At 39.0% G+C, this 14747-nt stretch overlaps 1 protein-coding gene across 2 annotated transcripts in view; it reads right to left on the reverse strand.

The window, feature by feature from the left end:
• LOC116894566 (NACHT, LRR and PYD domains-containing protein 4A-like) overlaps nucleotides 1–14747 on the reverse strand; it is a 55552-nt gene that overhangs the window by 9727 nt on the left and 31078 nt on the right. Inside the window, exon 7 of one of the 2 annotated variants that reach the window (XM_032896279.1) lies at nucleotides 611–781. The exons of the other annotated variant lie outside the window; for it this stretch is intronic. Coding sequence (XP_032752170.1) covers nucleotides 611–781 — 171 coding nt within the window. The remainder of the gene's footprint in view (nucleotides 1–610; nucleotides 782–14747) is intronic. 2 annotated transcript variants of the gene reach the window in all.

Genomic DNA, 14747 nt, shown 5'->3' on the forward strand with positions numbered 1-14747 from the left:
ACACATCTAGGCCTGCAACCATCAATCACCAACCAATCCATGTATCCAACCATCTGTGTATTCATCCAACCAAATATGCATCCACCCATCCATGTAATAAACATTTATCCCTTGCATGCAGCCCTCAGCCATCCACCCATCTATGCATTCATTCATTGGAATTGACATCCACCTGTATATCCATGCATCTCTCCATCCATTCATCTAGACATATATCCATGCAAAATAACTTTATCCGATTAGCAGAAAAGACTCATTGCTTCTAGGATTAAACTTATAGAGTGGCTTATTTATACAACCATGGCTAACTGTTATACTGCCTCTATGGAGTTATTTATTTATTTACATTTTTATTTTTATTTTATTAGTTTGCCTACATGTATTATATGTATGAAGGTGGCAGGTTCCCTGCAACTGTAGTCAGAGACATTTCAGAGCTACCTCATGGGTACTGGGAATTAAACATGGGTCTTCTGGAAGAGCAACCAGTGCTCTTAACTACTGAGCCATCTCTATAGCCTCCTATGGAGTTTTAATTTCTTTTTCTACACATTAATTGCCCACCTTTTCAAATCCTCAAAAGCACAGCTATAACCTTGATGATACCTACCCAAGATCCTCTAAGTGGCAGTTGGGTTGTTTTATAGCATCACACAGCAGCTTCACACCAGCATCTTCTATCTTATTGTATGAAATGTGTAGACTGGTCAGGTTCTGGTTGTTCCTCAAGACTTCAGCCAGGTCCTGGCAGCCACTAGTGGTGATGAGGCAATGTCTCAAACTTCAAAAGAAAATTCGCAATACAGTGGTTACTTCTGAATTGGAAGAGGAAGTGTTTCACAAGACTGTGATACCTGGAACTTCAGACAGCACTGAGCCCCTCAGATAGCATAATATTCTCAGTGACCAATAGACAATGACAAGGGTGTAAGCCAAGCAAACCAAGATACTAATAATGGCCTTGAAGATGAACTGCAATACATTGTAATAAGAATTAAAATAGGGGGCTGAAAAAGGTAGCTTGGAAGTTAAGAGTAGACTTCTGCAGTAGACTCAGGTTTGTTTGCCAGAATCCATTTGTGGCAGCTCATAACCACCTATAACTTCAGGACCAAGGGATCTGATTTCCCTTTGCAACCTCCTCATTTATATGCATACAGGAGATGCACTCAGAGGCATGCATGTAAGGGAAGCAAAAAATAATTATAAAATTAAAAATATTATGTTAGCAGGTCCACTGCGGTCCAGACACCACACAGACCTGAAGGGACACAGTCAACACTTCTCTGCACCCAAATCCCATGGGAGGGAGAGCTAAACCTTCAGAGGGACAGACATGCCTGGGAAGCCAGAAGAGACTACACTCTGCGCACATTTCTGACTCCAGAGGAAAACACCTAATGCCATCTGGGACCCCAGTGCACGGGGGCTCCGGGAAAAGGCGGTGCAGGCCTTCCTGGTTGCTGCCCTCATGGAGAGATCAAAAGCAGACCCCACCACGAACAACTTGAGCCGCAGGACCACAGATAAGAACAACTTTTCTGCTCCAAGTGACCTGCCTGGTAGACTCAGGACACAGGTCCACAGGAACAGCTGAAGACCAGTAGACAGGAAAGACTACATGCCCAAAAGCAGAACACTCTGTTCTGATAACTGGCTGAAAGAAAACAGGAAAACAGGTCTACAGCACTCCTGACACACAGGCCTATAGGGCAGTATAGCCACTGTCAGAAATAGCAGAACAAGATAACACCAGAGACAACCTGATGGCAAGAGGCAAGCACAGGAACCCAAGCAACAGAAATGAAAACTACATGGCATTATCGGAGCCCAATTATCCCACCAAAGTAAACACTGAATATCCAAACACACCAGAAAAGCAAGATGTAGATTTAAAATCACATTTGATCATGATGATGGAGGACTTCAAGAAAGACATAAAGAACTCCCTTAGAGAAACAGAGGAAAACATAAACAAACAAGTAGAAGCCTACAGAGAGGAATCACATAAATCCCTGAAAGAATTCCAGGAAAACATAAATAAACAAGTAGAAGCCTATAGAGCAGAATCACAAAAATCCCTGAAAGAATTCCAGGAAAACACAATCAAACATTTGAAGGAATTAAAAATGGAAATAGAAGCAATGAAGAAAGAACACAGGGAAACAACCCTGGATATAGAAAACCAAAGGAAGAGACAAGGAGCTGTAGATACAAGCATTACCAACAGAATACAAGAGATAGAAGAGAGAATCTCAGGAGCAGAAGATTCCATAGAAATCATCGACACAACTGTCGAAGAAAATGTAAAATGGAAAAAACTACTGATCCAAAACATACAGGAAATCCAGGACTCAATGAGAAGATCAAACCTAAGGATAATAGGTATAAAAGAGAGTGAAGACTCCCAGCTCAAAGGACCAGTAAATATCTTCAACAAAATCATAGAAGAAAACTTCCCTAACCTAAAGAAAGAGATGCCCATAAGCATACAAGAAGCCTACAGAACTCCAAATAGATTGGACCAGAAAAGAAACTCCTCCCGTCACATAAGAGTCAAATACCAAATGCACAAAATAAAAAAAGAATATTAAAAGAAGTAAGGGAAAAAGGTCAAGTAACATATAAAGGCAAACCTATCAGAATCACATCAGACTTCTCGCCAGAGACTATGAAAGCCAGAAGATCCTGGACAGATGTCATACAGACCCTAAGAGAACACAAATGCCAGCCCAGGTTACTGTATCCTGCAAAACTCTCAATTAACATAGATGGGGAAACCAAGATATTCCATGACAAAACTAAATTTACACAATATCTTTCTACAAATCCAGCGCTACAAAGGATAATGAATGGTAAAGACCAACATAAGGAGGCAAGCTACACCCTAGAAGAAACAAGAAACTAATTGTCTTGGCAACAAAACAAAGAGAAGAAAAGCATACAAACATAACCTCACACCCAAATATGAATATAACAGGAAGCAATAATCACTATTCCTTAATATCTCTCAACATCAATGGCCTCAACTCCCCAATAAAAAGACATAGATTAACAAACTGGATATGAAACGAGGACCCTGCATTCTGCTGCCTACAGGAAACACACCTCAGAGACAAAGACAGACACTACCTCAGAGTGAAAGGCTGGAAAACAGCTTTCCAAGCAAATGGTCAGAAGAAGCAAGCTGGACTAGCCATTCTAATATCAAATAAAACCAATTTTCAACTAAAAGTCATCAAAAAAGATAAGGAAGGACACTTCATATTCATCAAAGGAAAAATCCACCAAGATGAACTCTCAATCCTAAATATCTATGCTCCAAATACAAGGGCACCTACATACATAAAAGAAACCTTACTAAAGCTCAAAACACACATTGCACCTCACACAATAATAGTGGGAGATTTCAACACCCCACTCTCATCAATGGACAGGTCATGGAAACAGAAATTAAACAGAGACATAGACAGACTAAGAGAAGTTATGAACCAAATGGACTTAAGAGATATTTATAGAACATTCTATCCTAAAGCAAAAGGATATACATTCTTCTCAGCTCCTCATGGTACTTTCTCCAAAATTGACCCTATAATTGGTCAAAAAACAAGGGTTTGGGATTTAGCTCAGTGGTAGAGCGCTTGCCTAGGAAGCGCAAGGCCCTGGGTTCGGTCCCCAGCCCCGAAAAAAAGAACCAAAAAAAAAAAAAAAGAAAGGAATTGGTCAAAAAACAGGCCTCAACAGATACAGAAATATAGAAATAATCCCATGCGCCCTATCAGACCACCACGGGCTAAAGCTGGTCTTCAATAACAATAAGGGAAAAAAATAACAATAAGGGAAGATCACCCACAAATACATGGAAGTTGAACAATGCTCTACTCAACGATAACCTGGTCAAGGAAGAAATAAAGAAAGAAATTAAAGACTTCTTAGAATTTAATGAAAATGAAGGTACAACATACCCAAACTTATGGGACACAATGAAAGCTCTGCTAAAAGGAACATTCATAGCTCTGAGTGCGTGCAGAAAGAAACAGGAGAGAGCATATATCTGCAGCTTGACAGCACACCTAAAAGCTCTAGAACAAAAAGAAGCAAATACACCCAGGAGGAGTAGAAGGCAGGAAATAATCAAACTCAGAGCTGAAATCAACCAAGTAGAAACAAAAAGGACCATAGAAAGAATCAACAGAACCAAAAGTTGGTTCTTTGAGAAAATCAACAAAATAGATAAACCCTTAGCCAGACTAATGAGAGGACACAGAGAGTGTGTCCAAATTAACAAAATCAGAAATGAAAAGGGAGACATAACTACAGATTCAGAGGAAATTCAAAAAATCATCAGATCTTACTATAAAAGCCTATATTCAACAAAACTTGAAAATCTACAGGAAATGGACAATTTCCTAAACAGATACCAGGTACTGAAGTTAAATCAGGAACAGATAAACCAATTAAACAACCCCATAACTCCCAAGGAAATAGAAGCAGTCATTAAAGGTCTCCCAACCAAAAAGGGCCCAGGTCCAGACAGGTTTAGTGCAGAATTCTATCAGATCTTCATAGAAGACCTCATACCAATACTATCCAAATTATTCCACAGAATTGAAACAGATGGAGCACTATCAAATTCCTTCTATGAAACCAGAAATACTCTAATACCTAAACCACACAAGGACCCACAAAGAAAGAGAACTTCAGACCAATTTGCCTTATGAATATTGACGCAAAAATATTCAATAAAATTCTGGCAAACTGAATCCAAGAGCACATCAAAACAATCATCCACCATGATCAAGTAGGCTTCATCCCAGGCATGCAGGGATGGTTTAATATACGGAAAACCATCAACATGATCCATTATCTAAACAAGCAGAAAGAACAAAAACCACATGATCATTTCATTAGATGCTGAAAAGCATTTGACAAAATTCAACACCCTTCATGATAAAAGTCCTGGAAAGAATAGGAATTCAAGGCCCATACCTAAACATAGTAAAAGCCATATACAACAAACCAGTCGCTAACATTAAACTAAATGGAGAGAAACTTGAAGCAATCCCACTAAAATCAGGGACTAGACAGGGCTGCCCACTCTCTCCCTACTCATTCAGTATAGTTCTAGAAGTTCTAGCCAGAGCAATCAGAAAACAAAAGATCAAGGGGATACAGATTGGAAAAGAAGTCAATATATCACTATTTGCAGATAATAGGATAGCATATTTAAGTGATCCCAAAAGTTCCACCAGAGAACTACTAAAGCTGATAAACACCTTCAGCAAAGTGGCTGGGTATAAAATTAACTCAAATAAATCAGTAGCCTTCCTCTACACAAAAGAGAAACAAGCCGAGAAAGAAATTAGGGAAACAACACCCTTCATAATACTCCCAAATAATATAAAACATCCCAGTGTGTCTTTAACCAAGCAAGTAAAAGATCTGTATGATGAGAACTTCAATCTCTCAAGAAAGAAATTGAAGAAGACCTCAGAAGATGGAAAGATCTCCCATGCTCATGGATTGGCAGGATTAATATAGTAAAAATGGCCATTTTACCAAAAGCAATCTACAGATTCAATGCAATCCCCATCAAAATACCAATCCAATTCTTCAGAGACTTAGACAGAACAATTTGCAAATTCATCTGGAATAACAAAAAAAAACCAGGATAGCTAAAACTATCCTCAACAATAAAAGGACTTCAAGGGGAATCACTATCCCTGAACTCAAGCAGTATTACAGAGCAATAGTGATAAAAACTGCATGGTATTGGTACAGAGACAGACAGATAGACCAATGGAACAGAATTGAAGATCCAGAAATGAACCCACACACCTATGGGCACTTGATTTTTGACAAAGGATCCAAATCCATCCAATGGAAAAAAGATAGCATTTCAGCAAATGGTGCTGGTTCAACTGGAGGTCAGTATGTAGAAGAATGCAGATAGATCAATGCTATCACTGTGTACAAAGCTTAAGTCCAAGTGGATCAAGGACCTCTACATCAAACCAGATACACTCAAACTATTAGATGAAAAAGTGGGGAAGCATCTCGAACACATGGGCACTGGAGAAAATTTCCTGAACAAAACACCAATGGCTTATGCTCTGAGATCAAGAATCGACAAATGGGATCTCATAACACTGCAAAGCTTCTGTAAGGCAAAGCACACTGTTGTTAGGACAAAATGACAACCAACAGATTGGGAAAAGATCTTTACCAATCCTACAACAGATAGAGGGCTTATATCCAAAATTTACAAAGAACTCAAGAAGTTAGACCGCAGGGAGACAAATAACCCTATTAAAAAATGGGGTTCAGAGCTAAACAAAGAATTCACAGCTGAGGAATGCCGAATGGCTGAGAAACACCTAAAGAAATGTTCAACATCTTTAGTCATAAGGGAAATGCAAATCAAAACAACCCTGAGATTTCACCTCATACCAGTGAGAATGGTTAAGATCAAAAATTCAGTTGACAGTAAATCCTGGTGAGAATGTCGAGAAAGAGGAACACTCCTCCATTGTTGGTGGGATTGCAGACTGGTAAAACCATTCTGGAAATCAGTCTGGATGTTCCTCAGAAAATTGGATATTGAACTATCTAAGGACTCAGCTATACCTCTCTTGGGCATATACTCAAAAGATGCCCCCAACATAAAGAGACATGCTCCACTATGTTCATAGCAGCCTTATTTATAATAGCCAGAAGCTGGAAAGAACCCAGATGCCCTTCAACAGAGGAATGGATACAGAAAATGTGGAACATCTACACGATGGAATATTAATCAGGTGTAAAAAACAATGACTTTGTGAAATTCATTGGCAAATGGATGGGACTGGAAAATATCATTCTGAGTGAGGTAACCCAATCACAGAAAAACACACATGGTATGCACTCATTGATAAGTGGCTATTAGCCCAAATGCTTGAATTACCCTAGATGCAGAGAACACATGAAATTCAAGAAGGATGACCAAAATTCGAATGCTCACTCTTTCTTTCAAAGGGGAACAAGAATACCCTTGGCAGGGAATAGGGAGGCAAAGTTTAGAACAGAGGCAGAAGGAACACCCATTCAGAGCCTGCCCCACATGTGGCCCATACATATACAGCCACCCAATTAGATAAGATGGATGAAGCAAAAGAAGTACAGGCCGACAGGAACCGGATGTAGATCTCTCCTGAGAGACACACCAAGAATACAACAAATTCATAGCCAAATGCCAGTAGTAAAACCACTGAACAACAGGACCCTCATTGAAGGAATCAGAGAAAAGAGTGTAAGAGCTTGAAGGGCTCGAGACCCCATATGAACAACAATGCCAACCAACCAGAGCTTGAGAGACTAAGCCACTACCCAAAGACTATACATGTACTGACCCTGGGCTCCAACCTCATAGGTAGCAATGAATAGCCTTGTACGAGCACCAGTGGAAAGGGAAGCCCTTGGTCCTGCCAAGACTGAACCCCCAGTGAACATGATTGTCGGGGGGAGGATGGTAATGGGGGGAGGATGTGAAGGTGAGCACCCATTTAGAAGGGGAGGCGAAATGGTTAGGGGGATGTTGGCCCGGAAACTCGGAAGGGAATAATAAATAAATGTAAATAAGAAATACTCAAGTTAATAAAGATAGAAAAAAATATTATGTTACATAATACTTCAATGAATCTTGACTCACTTAAGTTGCTTCTGTCAGATATTTTAAAATCACAGTGAGTACAAAAAAATCACTAAAGACTCTTCTATGTAAAATTTGGGGTCCAGTTTTTCGTCTGATGATACCTACTCATCTTCTAGCACCTACTCCAAATATATTAGTCATCCCTTAGACTCAAGTCATAAGTTTTTCTTTATCTTAGTACTTTGTGTCTATATTCAGAGTGGTTGCCTACCATATATCAGCGCCATGCATAATACAGAGGTCAAGGCAGATAGATATCTGTCCCCAGAAAAGAATCTTCAGGCGTATACATTAAATATTCCTTAAGAGGTCCTCCAAGGCCAAGCTCAAAGAAACCTACCATAGTGACTTGAGGACACTGTTTGGGAGAGCCAGAGCCCTACAGAGAACCTTCAGTCCTTCATCCTTCAGATCATTGGAGCTGATATCAAGATGGCTCAGAGTTTTGTTCTGCCTAATACCATCAGAAAGGTAGTCCCAACATTGGTCACTGAGGGAACACTTGGCCAAACTGTGGGGAGAGAAAGGGCGTATGAAGGGGGAAAATATAACATTTACACATAAAACAGTAATTATTCAAGCAAGAGGAGGAACTTCTGGCTTATCCAAACACACCTCCCTTCATTTATTCTGACTTACATTGGATCTAGCATTGAAACTGAATAAACTGATGGACACTGGTTATGTATTGAAGACCTTAACTGATGCTAACCTAAATCCTTTTATTAACAACACCTCCATTACTGGCTCTAATGAACCTTCTTAAAGCAACATGATTATTTTATTATGGCAACCACATCCCTTTTGTCTTGTGTAATGAACAGTATGAAAAATATATTTTGAAAAAATATATGGTTTAGTTTCATTTCTGTTGCTATTATAGAATATCTTTACAAAAATCAGTTTTGGGAAGACAGGCTCCAATTCAGTTCTTTGTTCCAGATTGCACTCTCTCATTGTATGAAGCCAAGAAGACAGAAACTTTGAGCAGCTGGCCACATCACATCTAGAGTTAAGGATACAGAGAATTCATACATACATAATTAATTTTCACTCACAAATAATCCAAGGCTCAAATCCAGGGTAATGGTGCCGCTTACTGTGACCCCAGTCTTCACAGAACTATTAGCAATATGAAGACAATCGCTCACTGACATGCTCATGGGTCCTCCAGGTCTAGAGACTTGAGACTCGCTTCTCAGGTGATTCTATATTTACCCAGGGTGACCGCTAACACTAACCATCATAATATGGAATATATAGGAATACATGATATGAAAAATCACAATCACTGTCACCATCCAAAACACCAAACCTCTCTCCTGAATTCTAAAGTTCTTAATTTTCTTCCTTGTTAGCCTACTCATTTATTCCACCTACGATTACAAGAACAACACATTAAGTATGAAATAAGGTCAAGGAGTTAAAGGTATGGACTCTGTGAGTGTCCCAGTTGAGAGCCATACTGTATGCCAAAAACAAGTTATAGAAACAGGTCTGTGTGTCTGCTACAGGGACTTTAATTAAGTCGAAAGCTGTTGAAATTTAGTACATTAATCTCTTGGTATCTATGGGTAGCCAGGTTGAATATGGATGTGGGTTAGGATCACTGAGGATGCAAAAACTCTGTAGATATTCAAGAGCTGTATGTACAGAGGTTTGGCATGTGTTCAATCTGTCATTATTCTCCCATATACTAGTTCCAACATCCTCCAGTCTTCTTATAATATACAATACAATTTAAACACCAACTATCTGTTGTCTTATGTTGACTAGGGAATAACAAGAAAAAGAATCTACAAATATTAAGTTCATAACCAAATAAAAATATTAATAATAATTATTATGTGGATGTGTATATATGATGTATGCAGGTACATACCAGTGTATGTATGTAGAGGTCAGAGAACAGCTTCGTAGAATCGGTTTTCTTCTTCCATTTTTGCATGGTCGTTTTTGAAGTTTGAACTCGAACTGGAAATCCTCCTGTCTCAGACTCCTACACAGTTGGAACTACAGATATGTGCAACCAAACCTCGTGTATATCTGAGTAACTGCATGTTTTAAAGATTTTATTTTTAATTATGTGTATTTGTTTATGCTATGTGCGGGTCTTTCCATATGAGGAAGGGTGCCTGTGGAGCTTCATTGATTCCATAGACCTAGAGGAACTTAACAGTGGTTCTTAAGTTTCTTGACATGAGTGCAAGGAAACAAATGAGTCTTCTGGAAGAGCAATGTGAGTGTGTTCTTCATCACTGAGCTATCTTTCCATTACCATGTCCTTGTCTATGTTTTCTTAGGGTTTTACTTTGAAGCTTATGCTATGAGACATATCAATGGGTGCTATTATAACTAGTTAAGTTGTCTGTGTGGTGTCACAGAATGTCGTGGTCCATGGATTCCTACACATTATCTTGCTCCAGTCAGCAGGTAAACAGAGAATGCTATGACAATTCAAGGAAAGGAAGAATGCAGACCCACCCAAGCACCCTTTGGCAGCATTCTAATCCCAAGGAAAGAGAGACTAGGTAACTGCTAGCCCCTTATGGATGCAAACAATACTCTCACATCACCCCCTATCAAGATTCACAGCTAGATTTCCTCCATTACAAGCACCCTTTCCAACAGGAAATGCTCTGCCTTTACTGTTTTGGAATAAATAGTCCAGTCTGCTGAGATTAGGCTCTATTTTTTTTCTACCCCTTGTTTCTCTATGTTTCCTTGGAAATCTAACAATGTGTATGCTGCATGTGCTTCTGTGTCTGGAAGCTGATGCTGATGCTGATGCTGATGCTGATGCTGATGCTGATGCTGATGCTGATGCTGATGCTGATGCTGATGCTGTTATTGACTGATGCTGATGTCTACCTCAGTTGCTCTCTGCCTTATTAAGACTAGGACTCACCAATAAGACTAATCCTTGTGTTCTAGGACTCACCTATCTTCATTCTCAGCTCTGCTATTACAGACGTCATTTACTGCTGATATCAGCATAAAAAGCACTCCTACCCACAGGTCCATTTCCCCAGACACACAATGGAGAGATTTTGTAAACAGAGTCCATGTTCAAACTATTTCCACAGTCTCTATAGTGCATCACATCACCCAAGGCCACTTACACTAAGTGCTCCAGAATGCAGTCTGGGTGGCACAAAGATTTGCACAGTGAGGATATCCCTTTTCCTAAGATATTGGATGACAAATTAAGTTGCTTTAAAGTCTTGCTGCTGATCAGGATAGAGGCAAACATCTTGCAGTCATCAGGTGAAAGGTTACAGGCTGCTACCCTGTAGGAAAAGGATAACATCATATGCTTCTCTGTGTTTATGACATTTTATTTTGCTATCCCCATGAAGCTGTGGGACTTCTTAGAACTTGACATTATTTACTTTTTAAAAAATTATTTGTAATTTGTATAAGACTATGCCTGCATGTATATATGTGTATGAAATGTATGTCTTTTGCCTATAGAGCAGGAGGTGTTGCCATATCCCCTAGAACTAGAATTATAGGTAGATAAAGCTGTATGATTGATTATGGTGTGAGTGCTGGAACAGCACTAAACCTAGATTCACTCCATGAAAAGCAAATGCCCATAATCCTCTGAGCAATGTTTCTAGTCCAGTTTAAAATCACATGTATTTATTGGTGTGTGTGTGTGTGTGTGTGTGTGTGTGTGTGTGTGTGTGTGTGTGTGTGTGTGATGCATTGAGTTACAGATGTAATAAAAGCTATATTTATAAATTGTGCTGTTGAAATTGAATGCCTCAACTGAGGAGGGCTTTTTCCTGTCTGAGACTGAAGCATGTATACAGCAAATGTCCTCTAAGACTCTTTGTCTATAGATGGGCTGTCTCCTCTTGATCTTTAATAAGAAGTGGGGTGAGTAGCCACACCAAGATAAAATCACTATTCTTGAGAATATAAAAAGTTAAGCCAGTACAACTAAAGTTACTATTGTTTATACCACAACATAACAACAACATAATAATGGTATACATAATAACCACACCTCATTGACTAGCTATGATCAGGTTTTAAAGTAAGGAAGTCTACACATGAATAGAAAAATAGGACACAAGTGAACAAATTAAAAACTAGCTCTGTGATGATTTTTGTCACCTCCACACAATCTATAGTCACCTAGAAAGGGAATCTCAATGAGTGGTTCTCTAGAAAAGGTTGGCCTGTAGACATGTTTATGGGCAATGTCTTAATGAAGTTAACTGAGATGGTAAGACTCAGCCACTGTGGGGGGGTACCTTTCCTCAAGAAGCAGGATCCTGACCTGTATAGGAGTGAAGAGAGTGAGTTGATCACTAGCATGTGTGCATTAATCCATTGCTCTATGCTCTTGATAGTGCATGTGATGTGACTGTGCATCCAGGTTTTGCTACCTTGATTTTCCATAGCGATGGCTCCTAAGTTGAACTTTTGAGTCCAGTAAACATTTTTTTTCCTACCATTTCTTAGGTTAGAGGATTTTTAAATCACAGGAAGTGGATCAAAATTAAGATGCCTCCTTTGAGGGGAGTCAGTGAGATAATAGACCACACAGACTTATCTCAGTTTTTCTATGTTGCATTCTGCCTGGTTCAAGACATCACACAACAGTTTCACATCACTGTGGGAGAGGAATGTAGGTTGAGGTTCAAGTGCTGTAACTGCAATTCTGAATCAACTCAAAAGAACAGTACTTTTCACATAAGAAGAATACATTATTTTCCCTGCAAAATAAAGAGAGGATCAATCAATTTCCACCCAGCCTGAGCTGTCATCTTCGAAGATTCTATATCCATATAACAACATAAGTAATTTTAGGACCCATGACACAGTTCACTGTTTTCTCAAACCGAGATTTTTCCTTCCATGTGAAACTTGTGAAAATATTAAAGCAAGGTTGGCTATTATATGAGGAAGCTATTAGCATCTAAAGAGCAGAGCCCCCTCCCCCAACAACACACACACACACACACACACACACACACACACACACACACACACACACACAAACTCATCATCCCATAATTTATGGGACACCCTCAATGAATAAGGATCAGCAAACAGACATTAGAAGTTGAAAGACAGTGAGATTCTATTTTAGACTGAACAAGCCTTCATTTATCAGTTGAAGAATAGAGATGGTGGTAGCTAGTCTGTTACTTCTGTTATATGACTAAATCAAATATACCTCTAACTTACTCAAGCATTTAAGGGTGCCATTGCAGTACTTCAAAACTATTATACAAGACTGAGAATGCTGGTTCATTGAGATTAGTGTCTTTATTTGGAGTTCCTGGATGTCCTTACTGTTTATGAGCACAGAGCAAAATATGATGCCAACAGGTTAGAAGGTTTTCCCTGTAAAAGAGGGAGGGAGACGTTACACAGTTGTAAGTTAATTCAAAGATCTGGAAAGATGGCTCAGTGGCTAAGAGAGGTTGGCTTTTTCCCAGAAGACCTGAGTCCAGTTTCCAGCACCTACATGGTGGCTCACAACTATCCATAACGCCAATTCCAGGTTTACCTTGACACAGTTCTTCTGTCTACCTTGGAAGGCATTGCATGGACACCATGAACATGCACATGTTTAGGCAAAAATCATTCATAAAATAAAATAAATTGATTATAATACCTGTCAGCACTTTCAGATTCTACTCATTTACAAAAAGTTAAGTCAAGCCATTAACAGCACATGAAATGTAGCAAACTGCTCCTATACTGAGTAAGGGTAGCTAGCTAAGGTCATTTCATGTTTTCAGTTCTTAGTCAGACATATGACAATTCTGTGGAGTCTCTGCTACATCTTGAGGTAGAGATGCGGTTAATGTCTATTGGGAAAATATCAGAGGATTCTGAGAACCCACCATGGGGAACCAGACTTATTGGGGGGCTTTCATTTACCCTTCCCATTCCCACAACAGGATAAGATAAACCAGATAGCATGGCAGTGTCAAAATTAGAAAACCTGCTTCATAGATAACCCAGGTAGTTTTAGAACAAAAAAAAAAAAAAAGGGTTCCATAGCCACTTGAGTCAAAACTTAACAACAAAACCTTCTAGCTCAACCTTCAGATGCCACTACTTACTCAGTCTATTTTTATTTTTACTTACTTTGTTTTTTTTAAGTTTATAATCTTAGATAATATTAATGAGTTGTCTACTTTATTTACCTCTAACAGGATAATAACATTTGCCTTGTAACATTTCTGTGTGGAAACGTATGTGTCATGATGTGTGTATGGAAGTCAATGAACAACCTGTGGAAATTGTGGGATCCAGTTTTCCTATGTGGTCTAAGGGTCATCAGATTTGAGGGAAGGCCTTTGTATCTGCTGAGTCATTTTGCCAGCTCACCTAGTAAGACTTCAAATATGAAATGAGTTCCAAGGATAAATTATAGGGCTCTAAGGAATCATGTTAACTTACATTGCTGCAGAAAGACCAGAAATTCAATGCCAGCCTTGATTACAGAACAAATAGAAGGCTAAACCATGTCTCAAGAACATAAGCTTGGGCTGCCATTCCTGGTCACATTCTAGCCTTATATATAACGATGTTCTGGATTCTATTCTCAGGATAGAAAAATAGAGCCAAAAAGACTCAGAAACTATACAAATGTATTTTTTTTTTAATTTGGTTATTTGGGTTTTGACTTTTGTTTTGGGAAAAATCACATTCTTTTAGACCAGACTGACTCTGGAACCCATTATTATGTAGCCCAAGTTACTTAAAATGCTGAGTGAACTTTTTTTTCAGCTTCCTGAGTGCTGGTGTTACAAATATGATACTCTCATACCTGGCTAAGTGTGATTAATGTGTTGCTTTCTTCACATACATTGTCTTATACATTCTAAGCCTGGTACAATATTTAGATTACAGGCATATTTATATACTCAGTTTTATTAGAGTCTGGGAACAGTTCCAGGACCTGTACATTATACCACACAATACTCTGCATAATGAGCTACTTCCTGGGCTTCTGCATATATGAACTAATGTATCACTGTGACCTCATAAATATGCAAACTAATAATTAACAAAAATAGCCAGG

Source organism: Rattus rattus, chromosome 2, assembly GCF_011064425.1.
Source record: "Rattus rattus isolate New Zealand chromosome 2, Rrattus_CSIRO_v1, whole genome shotgun sequence".
Classification (NCBI taxonomy): Eukaryota; Metazoa; Chordata; class Mammalia; order Rodentia; family Muridae; genus Rattus; species Rattus rattus.